This window comes from Calypte anna, chromosome Z, assembly GCF_003957555.1.
Source record: "Calypte anna isolate BGI_N300 chromosome Z, bCalAnn1_v1.p, whole genome shotgun sequence".
Taxonomy (NCBI): Eukaryota; Metazoa; Chordata; class Aves; order Apodiformes; family Trochilidae; genus Calypte; species Calypte anna.
Genome location: NC_044274.1, coordinates 25,215,612 through 25,231,122, shown reverse-complemented (window position 1 = coordinate 25,231,122; position 15,511 = coordinate 25,215,612). Strand labels below are relative to the sequence as shown.

Sequence of the window (15,511 nt, the reverse complement as noted above, 5' to 3'; positions counted from 1 at the left end):
GGCCTGCCTATGTGCCTGGTGCTGGCTGGTGAAGTCATTGGCTCCAGTATCTTCCCCAGACCTGCTCTGCATGGAGCAAGTTCATAGAATCATAGAATTGGCTGGGTTGGAAGGGACCTCAGAGATCATCGATTCCAACCCTTGAGCCACCGTTACGGTTGCTAGACCATGGCACTGAGTGCCACATCCAGTCTCTTTTTAAATATCTCCAGGGATGGAGAATCCACTACTTCCCTGGGCAGCCCATTCCACTGCCTGATCACCCTCTCCGTAAAGAAATTCTTTCTAATATCTAGCCTAAACTTCCCCTGGCACAACTTAAGACCGTGCCCTCTTGTCTTGCTGAAAGTCGTCTGGGAAAAGAAACCTACGGCTACACCCTCCTTTCAGGTAGTTGTAGGGAGCAATGAGGTCTCCCCTGAACCGCCTCTTCTTCAGGCTGAACAGTCCCAGCTCCCTCAGCCTCTCATCTTCAAACTGAGCCAGTTAGCAAGTGGATGGGCTTTGGGACCAGACTGTCATGTCAGGCAGGCCAAGGATCTGTGATGATGTTTCAGGGTACTTCCAAGTGTAGGGGGTGCCTGTGGGACAAGTGTGTGACTGCTGTGTGTCTGCAGTGAGAACCAAGGATGGGACAGGCGGAGGAGGAATTTCTGGGCTCACAGGAAGTGTTTGCTCCTAACATCCCTTAAGTTTCTTTTCCTTGCTTTTCAAAGAGATTTGCTTCTTTTATTGCTTTCTGTTCAAGTGTCTTAAACAAAATTTGCTTTCAGGTCTAAATAGCTGGGTTTTGTAAATGTTTGGCAGACTGCTGGCAAGGACCATGCAGAACAGACCTAAAACTGATTTGTCTCTCCAAAGTAATCTGCTTTGTCTTTGGCGGCTGGCAGCACATAAAGAAAGATTATATCATTAATGCTTTTTTTAGCTTTTGGCCTATGTTGTCCTCCATTTGGTATCAGATTAAACATAACATTTGATGAATTAAAAGTGGATTAAATGTGATTGCAGGTTGATGGGAACACTACCTCAATCACACATAGACATTGACAGATAACAGGCTATTTCCTTGTTCGTAAGAGTAAGTATTAATTACATTTTATGACGAATGTAAAAATTAAGAACGTAGAGAATGCTCTCATAGAGTTTTTGTTTCTCTTGTGGGCTTTCAGAGTTCTGCTTGCTTGGAAAATTACAATTCTTGTTTAATACTGCCAAGTTATATTACCATGTGCTAGATTGATTTTTCAAATATATTTTCTTGTGTCTCAGGTTGGTTTTAAACATCTTTTGCATCTTTCAAATAAACAGGTTTGTTAGGAAGCAATTTCCACATCTGTTCACAACTTTTTAATGTAAGAACATCTGTGAGCATTACTGCATGCTCACTGTTCTCCAGACTAATATACGTAACTGATAAAACAGTCCATTGTATCAGTCTACATACGTCTGTGAAGCCAGTGGTATGCTTCAAGGCCTGAGGTAATGAAAGGTGAAAGTTTGATGTCATTGGCTGTCATAGCAGTTTTGGCTGTAAAACTATCTGAACAGGTAATAATTGCTACCGTGTTTTGCATTGGTTACAGCATATTACTGGGCTAACATTCCACGAAAATGTGCTGTGTGACATGCTCTGAGAGAATATTTTGAATCAGATTTTTAGGATATTAGAGCATTATATGGTTACTGAAATACAGATGTGGGGTATTTGTTGTTTACTTTATGTGTTTGTTTCTTAATTGCTTTTTCAAACAAGGTAAAAATCACTGTGGTTTTGTTTTGGTAGCTTAAAAGATGTTTGGAGGTTCTACCTGAATACAGAAGATACTACTCTGTGAGCTGAATTTTATAGAGAGGACTTTAGCAGTAATTCTGTGGAAATACACTGCTGCTGTTCTTGCAGTAGAAATTGTGTGTTTGGAAACAAGACTCCAGTGTTCTTTGCAGCATGATTTGTGCTCTCACTACAGTGACTACAGTAGACTACAGTGAAGACCAGAGCTCTATCTCTTAATATACATCCTGGATTAGCTTATTATTGCAGTTTATACTGTTAGGCTTCTGCCTCTGGTGCTTTCTCAGGTGGGAAGGAAGATGACAATAATGCTTACAACGCCATTTGGTGACTCCATGCCGTCGTGTAGGTGCCTTACTTTGTCTTGGTTCTAGGGTTGTGAGACACATCTCTTCTGGAGCTTACTAAACCAGAGCTACCTAATATCCTTGTGTAAATGAGCTTAGTCCTGACCTGTGAATAATAGACTACATTTGGAAATAACCAATCTGTTCAACCCAAGAATTTACTGTTATTGTAGCTATGATAATAATTGAAGCACTGGAAGTATTTCATACCACTTTTGTAGGAGTGCATAGATCTTCACAGTTAGGATATGCTAAAATGTTCAGTTTACTAGCCCATGAGATGCCTGTAGTTATTTGAAAATGCTTGTAGATTTTCACGTAATGGGAAAAATTACTGCCTTTTCCATATGCATTCCTTAGGAGGAAACACACAGCTCTGATTTCCAGTCAGCCTGGTAGAGTTACATAGGGTATGATTTTACTTGCTGTGTAAAAATTTTTAAGGAAAAAGCTATGCTTATAAATACTCTTCAAGTATTAAATTGCTTCAAAAATACAGTCTTCAAGGACTGCAGGATAGATGTAGTTTATTTCCTTTATCTGTCATAGAGAGTGTGGAGTAGTTACTTGTACTTTCCAGGACCATGAAGTGAGAATATGCAGAGGGCTGCAGAGGAGAGTGATTTTTAGTTATTGGCAGCAATTGTTTTGGTAATAATTTCTTCCTATGATGGTTGGTGATCTTTGTGTGTGTGCGCAATCTGTGTAATTTGTTTGGAAAGGAGAATGGGAAAGGAACACCTCAAAAGGTGGTGTCTTGGTGAAAATATCTAATCTTTCCCAAATTAAATAGAACAGCATTTAGATAAAATATACACAAAATTAATTGCTAAGGTAAACACATACAGAGGTGCAACAAACAGTTTGTGGGTTTTTTTTAGTACTATGTTGCATTTAAAGGATGTTTTGCAAACAAGCACCCTCTTTAATCACATTTATTCTGACTGTGAGAATTTATAGGGTACACAGATGAGAATGGAGCAGCTCTATACTGGAAATGTCTGTGAAATGCTGACATTTAGGAAGGAGTTTATAGGTTTTAGTGTCTTCATAGAAGTTCCCTTCTCAGCTAGTATCAACTTGATGCCTTTGTTTTGATACTAATGCCTTTAAATACGAAGTGATCTGTATTGGTGTTAATCATGCTCTTTATTTTTCTTTGTTGAATTAACATTTAAAATAAGATAGTGCTTTTATTTTGTTCATTAAAAGCTGGACACAGAGTTCTTGTTGCCTGTTTGGCAGTAGAAAAATACATAGTATAACGGCTGTAAGAAGCAGCAGTAGTCCCAGCAAATGTTTTTAATATTAGCAAGGTGCAGCTTGAGTTGTTTGGGGATTTAGAGAGCTGCCATCTTTGCTGAAACCATATTTCACAAATGAATTGTTGAACCTAATGGCCAAGAATCATGTAGGTTTCAAAATGATACTGGCAGTGTCTGGTTATTCCACGTTTGTTGAAAATGACATGAATACAAATCTTAAGTTATACAGGGTATGTGTCTGTCATTAGCTCCCAGTACTGGTATTCCACTTGTCCACATACTAATAGTAGCTTGTTACAATCATCACATCAGAATTGGCTTCTTAATAAAAACTGAGATTAAATAATTTTTGGAAATACCTATAACTATAGATTTAGAATGTAATTATGTATTTTTTCTGTACTGAAAAAAGAAGTGACCTAAAGCTAAACCAAACTTATGCACAAATATCATTAAAAAAACCTAAAACAAGCCTAAACTTGAAAAATAATTGATATTTTATCTTCCTTTTCTATCTAATAGAAAACAATTTTGACTGAAAAGACAGTTGCTTAGTGCAGAGGGCAATTAGCACTCATTATGGAGATCAAAATAGCTGTGTGAGTTAGTAATTTGGAGTGATGATGAGGGTTAACTAGTTAGCAGTTTGCATCTCCACTGCCTTTGAAGTGGTGCACTCCACATACAAAATGAAAAAGAATCACAGAACAAAGTTTTTCCGAAGTAGATTGCTTTCTACAGGGTGGGATGTATTTGTGTTAATTTAAATGATTTAAATGAGTGTGGTAGCAGTGGGAGATCCCCCTCCAAAGACATATATAGAGTCTAGCAGGACAGCAGTGGTTATTTTGTTATTTCTGTGTTCTATTTTCTGTCAGCTTCACTAAACTGGTCTTTACTTCTTCCATTTTACTTTTCTTTTTGGATAGACCACATATACCTTATTTACCTCCATTTTTTTTACCTGTGCTTCTTTTTGAATAGACTTTACTTTTCATGACATTAAAAAAAAAAAATCTTCCATCCTGAAAGCTCCAAGTTGGGCCACAAATCATCCTTCTCTCCTACTCATTCTATCACAGCAGTAAAGCATTAAATAAGCAACTCTTGAGTGGTAGAACAAATGTAGAACAAATGCAGAGTGTTTTCTTTGTGATTTGTCCTTTGGCAAGGTTTTCTGAAATCTAACAAAATACATATTTTCAGAGAAGGTTGACTTTCAAGGCATGATTCTGAGTTATCTTCCAGTTTTTTGGTGTTGACCTGCCGTGGGCAGGTAGCCTCCTGGAAAGTCAGCCTTCACCTGAATATCTGCTCTCATGAACCTTATGGTTAAAACCTGTCTTTTTACCTATTTTTCTTTGTAAAATAGAAACGCAGTTGTTTAAGTATTAAGTACAGAGACTTAACCAGAGAATGGTTAATGGTGATTAGGTTATTTTCAGGTTACATGCAAGTACTTTTCAGTGACCATTATTATACTAATAAGTAGAAAGATGAAGCACCTCTTTGCTGAGCTAGGAGATTTGAAATAGGCTGCACTACATAGAAAATGTTTGATAAGCTATGTAAGTACAGTCTGATAGGACTGCACAGTGCAACGTGCAGGCTCTGTAAGACATCTTCTTATGGACAAGTGTGGATTCTGTTGCTTTCAACACTATGCTTCTACATCTTTTTGTGTTTCTGTAGTCTATAAGGGCTAGCGCAGGAGGTATGTAAAATAGGTTGTCTTATTTTCTTGATGTTACTTTTTTCTGGTACAGTTTTGGTTTTCACCTGGATATTAATTTTTATCTTTCAATGCTGCTAAGGTAAAATGTAGTAGCAGTTCTAGCTAATAAAAAGGAAACTACTTGAAGCTGTTTTTAATGGTGTTTTACTGCAGTCTTCAGTAAGTCCTTCTTACTGCTAGCTGCAAGGAAAGGCTGAATCATGGATTGTAATTCACTCATCTGGAGGTGGGGTTTGTTTGTTTTTTTTTTGCACTGGCATAGAGTGAAGACAGTCCTAGTCCCAAGCGACAACGTCTTTCCCATTCAGTCTTTGACTATACAGCAGCATCACCAGCCCCATCACCACCAATGCGACCATGGGAGATGACATCAAATAGGCAGCCTCCTTTGGCTCGACCCAACCAACACCACTTCTCAGGGGAACGATGCAACACACCGGCACGAAACAGGAGAAGGTAAGCAAGCTGTGTAGGCAGGGGAACAATTTCTTGTTCTTCTGATTTCAGCTTGAGGGAAGTGCATTTCAGGCAGCATTGACAAGATCACACAGCATTTCCTTTGAGCTGTAAGTTGTTATAATTGAAAAGTTCTTGAAAAAAGTTCAGGTTGGTGCATCAACCCATAATTTCTGTGAATAGACAATTCAGGGTGGGGAGTATGTGAGCCTGATTCTCTTCCACTCTGCACTGGAGCAATAAGCATTTAGAAAAATGCTAGGAAAACTTTGTCATCAGGGTACTTTTAAAAATACTAAGAGTTACTGATATAGTGCCATAGTTTTCACTATGTACAATTATTTTCTTACTTAAAAACAATCTAAATAAAGATGAGGGTAACTAGCTGGGAAGAGTGAGGAAGTTAACAGTGTTAAATTGTTGCTGAGATGCATGATTCATGTAAGATAGGAGTTAGATTTTCATGTTGCTTTTAGCTTGTGGCTGATTAACCTCTCAAAGTAGAGATTTTGGACAAATAGTCACAAAAGAACAGTCATTTGAAAAAACAGGTTGAACTGGTGCAAGGGTGAGTGATAGTATAGGAAAGTATAACATCAGAGACTTCATTACAATTCCAGTTGAACTGATCAGCCAAGTCACAAGTTTCATTGCTTCATCTTCTGCCTTTAAAAATGCTGTATCATCTGATGCAAGTTAACTCACTGCCCCTCTCTTTCTGATAAATATTGTGGTTTGATTTTTACTTAAATTTAAGTCTTATTTGTTTTTTCATTAATATAAAATACTAGGTTTTCTTCTGATTCTACAAGTCAGTATTGTCAGCCATGGTAAAATCAGGGGTAGTTTTGTGTCTTTGCTTCATGCCAAGTCCATCTGAAATCTTTCAGGGAATGGTGTTCAAAATTCACAGCTTTCAAAGCAGCTTGTCCAGCTTAAGGAAGAGGCTGAATTGTGAACTTGAAGGGGTCATTGTGGAGAAAGAAGTATCAGGCCTTTTGTACAAATTGGGTCAGGGATGCCCTGCACATACATTTGGTCCACAGAGAATTTTTTTCCTTTTAATAGTTTGAAATGAGGTGCCTGTGATACGCTGCATTTGGCCGCTTCTGCTGGGTGTCCCACTAGCCTACACAAATTTCTTTTCAACATTCATCAACATCTGCAGACTAAGCAGTGAACTTAACAAGCTAAATGCCAGGTAGCTCAATTGGATATCCTGAGGGATGAAGGGGAAGAATGGAGTGTGTAAAAGGTGAAACTGCATGAAACGAGTGTCTGACATTCACATGCAGTCAGGTGTTAGAGATAGTGCCGCAAACAGACATTGGAGTGCACAGCCCTCTTCAGTCTAACGAGTTGTTAAATTTGCTACAGCATTGCAGATGCAAGGTGTTACTCTTCCTAGGACCTACTCACCTGCTTTTGGGTAATAATGCCTGCTTTTGCTCTAATCAGAGACATGTCAGTACTTTGTTTCCCTGCGCTTGATTCAGTGCATTTTTTAGCTTGGGTGCACTGTTACATTTGAGTTGACTCAATTCCAGAATAGTACTGCACCCAGTCTCCTTTCCTAGAACAGATTCATTTGAGATAATGATACAGACATTAATTTGCAGGGGTCTTTGAGTTGTAGAATTCTTTGGAGCCATATCAGAACTAATAACCACTCTCAAGGATCAAAGCTTCATTCCTTAAGATAATTGTGTTCTGTTATTAATGCTTTGGAGGAGGTGATGCATGTCCTTTTGAAGTCAGTTTCCAGTTTTTGCAGCTGTATTTTATCTTTCCGATTGGCAAATGGTGTCAGAGTTAATGAGATTTCCAGATGAAGACAAGATGAAAGGTGGACTGCAGTTCCAAATGGTCTTTCAGCTCAAGAAAACAAACCAGGACAAGTGCAAACACTCTGCCCCAATGTCATCAGCATTAACTTTTTTATCCTACCAGTTCACTCCTGTTGGTCAGCACAGGCTGTACTGGTTTTTGGTTATCTGATTGTTTTTTTAATTCCATTACCTGCATTACTACCTAGACCTTACCATTTTGTGTCAGGGACTTCGTACTGTGCCTAGCACAGCAGTGCCCTAATTGATCATGATTCATTGAAAGCAAACAAAAGGTGCATTTAAGAGGGCAGCCTTCTGGCATGCATTTGCAGAAAAACGTCCAGCTACTTACTGTACAGATAAAGTGTGGATGTAAAAGCATAATGAGAAGGCCGTTCCAATTAGTCTTTACCCATCATTGTAAAATGAGGAGATTTCTACATTGTTATGTCTCACCTCTCACCAGTGCTTCCTTCCCTTCTTGTCTTGAATGTAATTCTGAACTAACAGGGTTTAAAAATATATTACTGCAATGAAATCAGCCTTGTTAGAAAATGTTTGAGATCTGCAAATACTAACTCTGCAGGTATTGATACCTTTTGATAACTGTTCCTACCTGAGGGGGAAGTTAATGTGCTGCTGCCTCTGGTACCTGTAATTTATATATTGAGATTGGAAAGCATTTATTTAAAGCACTGGGGATGTGGGGGAGGGAAGGGTTGTTGCTTGAGTTCTTTCACCTTCCAAATAAATGAGAAGTGTTCTTTTCACTTGTGTGTGCAATAGTTTCTGAGAGTTGAATCTGAGCTGCTGGTATTTGGTTTACAGAAGTCTAGACAGAAGCAGCTGTGCTCAGAACATAAACACAGCTACACAAGAACACATAATCACATTCAGTGTCTGTAGATCAGTTGCTCAAAATAAGTGGATGCTCTGGTATAAATCAAACAGAAGAGTTCTCCACTCTGGAAAAGAAAGATTAGCACAATTACATTTTCCTGGGTCCTTCTGGAGAGAATAATTCTATGAGGCACTCAGGTATGTAGTGAAGGTAGAAGAACTGAAGATTAATTCGTTTCTTCACAGTAGTCAACTACTTTTTCTGCCACGGCTAAATGAGCAATCATTCTTTACCCTGGTCAGAGCAAGGACCTTGGGGAAATCTGTCATTGGGGAAATCCTCTGTAATTGAGGATTTTTATCTAGAATAAATAAATGAAAATACCTTGATATTTTCTGTCCTGACTTTCAAATGCTTGTCTTGGCAATCCAAATGCATTTTTTTAACAAGTTAAAGTTTGTGTAAGAGTTCTTGTTCCTTTAACAGCATGAAGCTGTTCTCTATTAAGCAGTTCTATGCTGAAAAAAGTGTAATCTCTTAAGGTTTTTTGCATTTTTGTTAGTAAGAAATTATATTCCAATCTAATAAAAACATTTTCATATTTTTTCCAGGTTTATAAATTTCGTTACACTTAATTTTCTTGGAGATTTATTAAGAAAGCTTTGTGTCATTTACTTAATCTCTTTTTTTTTTTTTCCTTCTGCATTTTCAGTCCTCCTGTTCGACGTCAGAGAACAAGGAGGGATCGTTTGTCCAGACACAGTTCCGTTAGCCAGGATGAAAACTATCACCATCTCTCCTATGGACAGCAGCAAGCAATAGAAGAGCCCCGAGCCTTTCACCCACCAAATGTGTCTCCTCGTATATTGCACCCAGCTGCTCACCCACCACAGCAGAATGCAGTGGTGGTTGACATTCATGATCAGGTAGGAGGTTTAGAGTGCAAACGCCAGGATGTTGAAGATGTGGTTTGTTTTGTTTCTTTTTTTTTCCCCAAATCTTTACTATGTCTCTCCTTACAAAATTAGTTAGCAGTGAAAGTCATGTAACACTGAATTCTATTTGCCTGTTTAGAGAGCATTTTTCCTGTTGAATATTATTGGTGCATGGAGCACTGCAGTAGGGAGTGAAAAAACAAAGCCAAAGTTCAGACAATTTAAAAATGTATTGGCATAGTTCTTTTGGTCTCTGCCTCAAACCTTTGAATTGCTGTTTTTTTGCATCTGAGTTAAGGTGATAAAGGTGCGCTATGACAATTAAGAATTCATGTGAAGTACCCCTCTTTAGATTAGGAGTCTTTAAATTTAGAAGTACATTAATTTAGAAGTAGAATTCACAATGTGTATATTTAGTTGGCTATGTGAAAGCAGAACAATGTAACAGTACTGTTGCATAGCCAAATTAGCCATCCAAGTCTAATCAACTTGTCCTTAGATGATATGAAAAATGAGATATGGGGTTGGTCCAAAAAGTAAATAATTCCTCTTTATGACAGCATTTAGCACAGAATTCTGAAACTGAGGACTTACGAAAGAAGTTGGCCTATGGAGGTGGTACGATCCGAGTTATTATTTTATGTTTTGATTGTGAGAAAAATTCAGCCACTACTTATAGATGAGGCATGAATTTACAAAAATAACAAGCTTTATGATTTAAACAAGTTACAAGGATTTATTTTAGGAAAAAAGGAAACAATAATACCACCGTTAAGAGGAGAGAATTACACAATTAGCTACTTTGGAGAGAAGAGTCGTTAAGAAAAGAAAAGAGACGAGGGGGTAATTAAGATGTTATCACCGTGTGCTGGCTTTAGCCTCTGACTGGAGCCACTCCCGCTGATCTGTGTTCTCCGCTTGTCTGATCCTCCGCTGTGTCTGCCCCGTAGCTGGAAACCGAAGTGCCGAGAGAAGGGGGTCTAGAGGAAAAGCTGCCTCTTCTCCTTTTCTCCTGGGGTTTCTTATACAGCAAAAAAGAGGGGTCTCTTTTTTGCATAAGTCCTGATACACACAGACTTCCCGGAGATGAGTCATCCTTATCTGTTAGTCTTTTTGGTGTCCTGCTGCTTTCATTGTCTTTGTCTCCACCATGCACCACAAGGCGACCAGATAAGTATTCTTATCTTTTAGGTGGCTGTCAGGCATATGGTGAGGTAAAGATATGTTAATTGACAGCATGTTGCAAAAGAGCAGAGAGAAAGAAAAAAGAAAATTGATTAAAGAGACATATTTTATATTTTCAAAGTGTTTACATCAGGAGGTTAGCTTTGTTGCTGTTAAATCAGCAAGTTGCAGTACAAGTGCAGTAGTTGCTCTGTAATCATGAACTGGCAAATAGAACTGGTTATATGGATGTCCACTTCCCACTCTGCACATGGACAGAATGCAACTCTAACATCTGTGCTTGACAACTGGTTTGGATTCAGTGCAGCTACGTGTCACACGAGTGTGATATTGTGCATGCTTAACATTACTCAGTAAGGAAGTTGTTGCTTTTGGGACCAAGTGCAAGGATGGAAGCTTTCCATTCTATCCATACTATCCATCTCATTGTCTTACCTTTGGATGAGCAACTTTACTGCTGCAGCATCTGTAAAATTTGAATCGTTCTCTTTGAGTTGCAAGATGACATCATGACAGAACTGGATAAGCAGTTGTTTAATCCCACACCTACACCTTCCAAGCATCATCTATGACCAGATGTCAGTATTTCCACGCTCACTGAGATCTTCCATGGTGATGTTTCATGCGTCAGTGACTGTGTCTGACTTTACACTACCAATTCAGTAGGTTAGCAGTCTTGACTCATTCATTAAACCTTCCTAATGAGCTCCTCTTGCTTGTTTTAACCAAGCGAAATCACAGAGTGTTAGGGGTTGGAAGGGACCCTGAGAAATCAAGTCCAATCCTCCTGCTAGGGTAGAATCACCTAAATTAGGTCACACAGGAATGTGTCCAGGTGGGTTTTAGATGTCTCCAGAGAATGAGATTCCACAACCCCCTCACTGGGCAGCCTGTTTCAGTGTTCTGTCATTCTCACAGTAAAAAAGCTTTTTCTTATATTCATGTGGAACCTCCTGTGATCCTACTTGCACCCATTACCCTGGTCTTATCATTGGACATTGTTGAGAAGAACCAGGCTCCATCTTCCTGGTGCTTGCTCTTCACATATTTATAAACATTAATGAGTTCACCCCTCAGTCTCCACCAAGCTAGAGTCCTATCTCTCTCAGAAGGGAGATGTTCCACTCCCTTACTCATCTTTGTGGCCCTGTGCTGGACTCCTTCAAGCAGCTCCCTGCCCTTCTTGAACTGGGGGGCCCAGAACTGGACACAGTATTCAAGATGTGGCCTCACCAGGTCTGCAGAGTAGAGGGGGAGGAGAACCTCTCTCATCCTACTAACTACCCCCCTTCTAATGTACCCCAGGATGCCACTGGCCTTCTTGGCCACAAGAGCACATTGCTGGCTCATGGTCATCCTTGCATCCACCAGCACCCCCAGGTCCCTTTCCTCTGTCCTGCTCTCTGATAGGTCAGTTCCCAACCTATAGGTTGTCCTCAGCCTATACATGGGGTGGTTCTTTCACAGATATAAGACTTTACACTTCCTCCTCTTGTAATACACTCGATTTCTCCCTGCCCAACTCTCCAGCCTGTCCAGGTCCCTCTGAATGGCAGCACAGCTTTCTGGGGTGTCAGCCACACCTTCCCAACTTGTCGCAACAGCAAACTGGCAGACAGTGCACTTTGTTCCCTTGTCCAGGTCATTGCTGAATATGTTGAGCAGTACTGGTCCCAGTATTGACCCGTGAGGGACTCCACTTGATACAGGCCTCCAACTCAACTCTGCCCCATTGACCACAACTCTCTGACTTCTTTCCTTTAACAAGTTTATTATCCACTTCACTATAGCAGATCATGAAGGAAGAGGAAGCTTTATTGCAATAAGTGCTTTTAAATAATCACAGAATCACAGAAGGTTAGGGGTTGTAAGGGACCTCGAAAAGATCATCTAGTCCAACCCCCTTGCTAGAGCAGGGTCACCTGTAGCAGGTAAATAATAATCCGTCTTCCCTGCCATTTGAGCCTTTTGAATTTTATTAGAGCATCAGAGATTTCTTATTTAGTTTTTAAAACGACACCAACCAAAAAAAAAAACTAAGTGGTTTTTAGGTCCAGAGTACCTTTTGATCTGGGTTCAAAGACTAAATTGCAGGGGATATCACTAGCTAGAAAACTGGGTTATGTGGGTCTGTTTCTTAATATAAATGTGGATACTTTAGGTCTGCTGGCTCTCATGCTCTTGTATACTTCTTATTTTCAGCTTTCCATTTAGCTGTTCTGGTACATTAAAGTTAGGAGACCTAGCCAGAGTGTTAGTCTGAGAGTGAATCAAATGAAAGCTAGTTTTGGAAGAAGAAATTCTGGACACTTCTTGTTCTTTAGAGGTAGAAATCTACAAAAAGTGATTATTGAATTCAGAGCTGAGAAGGTTCTCTAGTATTTATAGATTAGTTTCTTTATGGGCACTAGTGCCTTCTTATTTTATAACAATTAACCTTAGTATGAGGGGGTCAAGGCAACAGAGCGATCTGAGATGCTTCTGAGTGACTCTGAGGTGTCTTTAAATTTTTAATATTTTAAGCTGTCAGATCACTATTGGCTTTGCCCAGAAACTGCTGAGCAATAAATAATATTCCCTTGAGAAAAAGATTGAATATTTCAATGAACAAAAGTTGCAAGCATGTGTCTCCTTTTAGAGCTTCATAGTGAGTTTTTTCTGATATGTAAATAAAAATCAGTTAACTTACCTTCGTGCTGTACAACACTGTTAAGAATTTGCAGTAAGTTAATAATCTTTTTTTTCCTTTTGATGCAGCTCCATCAGGGCACAGTTCCTGTCTCATACACAGTGACAACAGTGGCTCCACATGGGATACCACTTTGCACCGGCCAGCACATCCCAGCCTGCAGCACACAGCAGGTCCCAGGCTGCTCAGTGGTTTTCAGCGGACAACACCTTCCAGTTTGCAGTGTGCCTCCCCCAGTAAGTGGATATCTGCAATTACACCAATCTCAATCTTAGGCTTTGCACCTTGAAGCTTTAATGTCTGTGTGGCTTTAATTTTTTTCCTATCTTCTAGACTGCAGTGGCACAGCAGTGTAGGCCTTAAACCTAGTTATGGAGTATGACTGTTTAGAGTCCTGGTGTCTTTTAACTCCAGTTAAGTGCTAGTTTGTGAACTGATTTTTTTTTTTTTTCAGCAGCTTTTATGCTTACATCAGATAGTAAGAAGAAGATACCTAAGGCATTTCTTAGGTAACTCACATAGAAGGGAACAAAAAACAAAACCAAACCAACCAAAACTTATTTAATGGAGACCTTGTTCAGGGCCTACTTATATGCAAAAAGGCCTGATATTCCAAAGCTGGTTTTATTCTGAGAAATAATACTATCCTGACAGATCACCAAGAGCTGAGAAGTGCTTTTCTATCTCAAAAGGCACTTGTACAAGGAATCAAAATATGCTTTATTAATGTCTCTTTGTTCCTGTCAATAAAGTGCCTTCACTGTCTAATTCGACAGCTTTAAAACTGAAAGAATTCTGTTTTCTCAGACATTCTTGTGCATTGGCTTGGAGATACTATTTTTGAGGTCATATTATTCCACAATTCTGCGGAAATTGATCATTAAGAGCTAGCAGGCACCTGAGCTAAAGAAGCATACCACAAGAAGTTTCAGTGGTATGGATGAAGATTGCAGAACCTGATGGAAGACTTGCAACTTTTCTTCCCCCCACTCCTTTTTCTAGTGTAAATCTGTAATGTAATTGAAACTATATGCACAGTGCTGTGCATTTGCCAGCATTGTATAATGTAATTCTGTGGCCTGAGGAAATGAACAAGCCTATGACACAGAAACAAAAGCTATTTCTTTAGGCTGCTCATTGAAGAGTAACAGTAATCTACATTCATCTTGTCCAGGTGCCATTTATTTGCATGGAAGACAAGGTCTGCAGCATACTGCTGGCATGTCTGGAATATCTGCGGGCAGTGTTTCCCCTTACCTTTCAGACTGGCGGAAATCTGTTACATGAGTCAGCATGTATCTCCGACTTTTTCCTTCTGTTTAATCGTGATGTTAGTGGAGCAAAGCAATCACAGACTGAGTATCCAGAGATTGCAACAATATTTCCACAGTTAATTCAGCAAGACAAGAAAGCAACATATCCTAAGAAACAACAACAGAGAAAAAGCTGAAACTGTATTGGGACTTAGGGAGATCCAAACAGATATTAGTAATCTTAACCCCTGCTTTGAACAGATATATTGGTTGTGCAATTCATAAAATGTTATATAATTCAACAAGTCACTTGTCCTTTCAATATATACAGGAGTAAAGCTCTAAGCAGGCTCTTTGGACTGAGTGTACAGCAGTTAATCAAGTGTCTTGAGAGAATGGATGTAGTATAAATGAATATAAAGAATCAAGTTTGAGTTAATTTAGCATCAGCAGTCAGACTTAATGCTTTCTTTTGTTCTGTCACAAAATTGACGAATAATGTAAGAAAGGAGGCAGCTCTGGAAGTCATCTGGTGGCCACTTGCTAAGATCAGTACCAGTTTCCGCAGATGGAGATTTCACAACCCCTCTTGCACTCCAGTGTTTGACTGTTCTCGTGGTGAAGGATTTCTTGTGCTTATCTCAGTTTTCTTTGCTGACAGCTTGGTCCTGTTTGTCTTTCTTTTACTTCTCCTCTTTGAGTGACATTCAGGTTCTGCCTCTCCACTTTCATGGAGTAGCTGAAGACAGTGGTAAAGTCTTCACCTAGTTTTCTCTCTTTAAAGCAAAGAAATCCTGTTCTACCTAAATGTGATGTGCTGCCTTCAAATTTATTTTCAACAATTTCAGGGAACAGTTGTCTAGTAGAATACAACTCAAAAATTATTTTAAAAATGGAAACACTTGACTGTTGTATTTATTTTTTGTAGAAATGTTGTAGAGCTGAGGGTGGAGAATAGTTAGCTTTTAAAAAAAAGTGCCTGTAAAGATTCGTGTTTGGTCATTATCACAATAAGTGAGTTAGTTCCACCTTCACTACTGTAGCCTTGTTTTAGACTAGATCTCCTTTACCATTTTATGCCACTGTAATCAGTATGCACAATGTTGTGTGACACAACTGAAAAGAACAAAAAAGGTGAGATATCAGGACTGATCCTCCTTTTTTTGTAAGATTTGATAACA

At 39.2% G+C, this 15,511-nt stretch overlaps 1 protein-coding gene across 8 annotated transcripts in view; it reads left to right on the top strand.

Annotated features, from left to right (window-relative positions):
* RNF38 (ring finger protein 38) overlaps positions 1-15,511 on the top strand; it is a 100,169-nt gene that overhangs the window by 66,928 nt on the left and 17,730 nt on the right. For 6 of the 8 annotated variants that reach the window (XM_030467015.1, XM_030467010.1, XM_030467018.1 and 3 more), the window contains 3 exons: positions 5,405-5,598; positions 8,981-9,194; positions 13,146-13,313. In XM_030467015.1, coding sequence (XP_030322875.1) covers positions 5,492-5,598; positions 8,981-9,194; positions 13,146-13,313 — 489 coding nt within the window. In that variant the 5' untranslated portion in view covers positions 5,405-5,491. Of the gene's footprint in view, positions 1-1,057; positions 1,082-5,404; positions 5,599-8,980; positions 9,195-13,145; positions 13,314-15,511 lie in introns of those variants that run through there. The other 2 variants (XM_030467014.1, XM_030467011.1) reach the window with 2 other exon arrangements.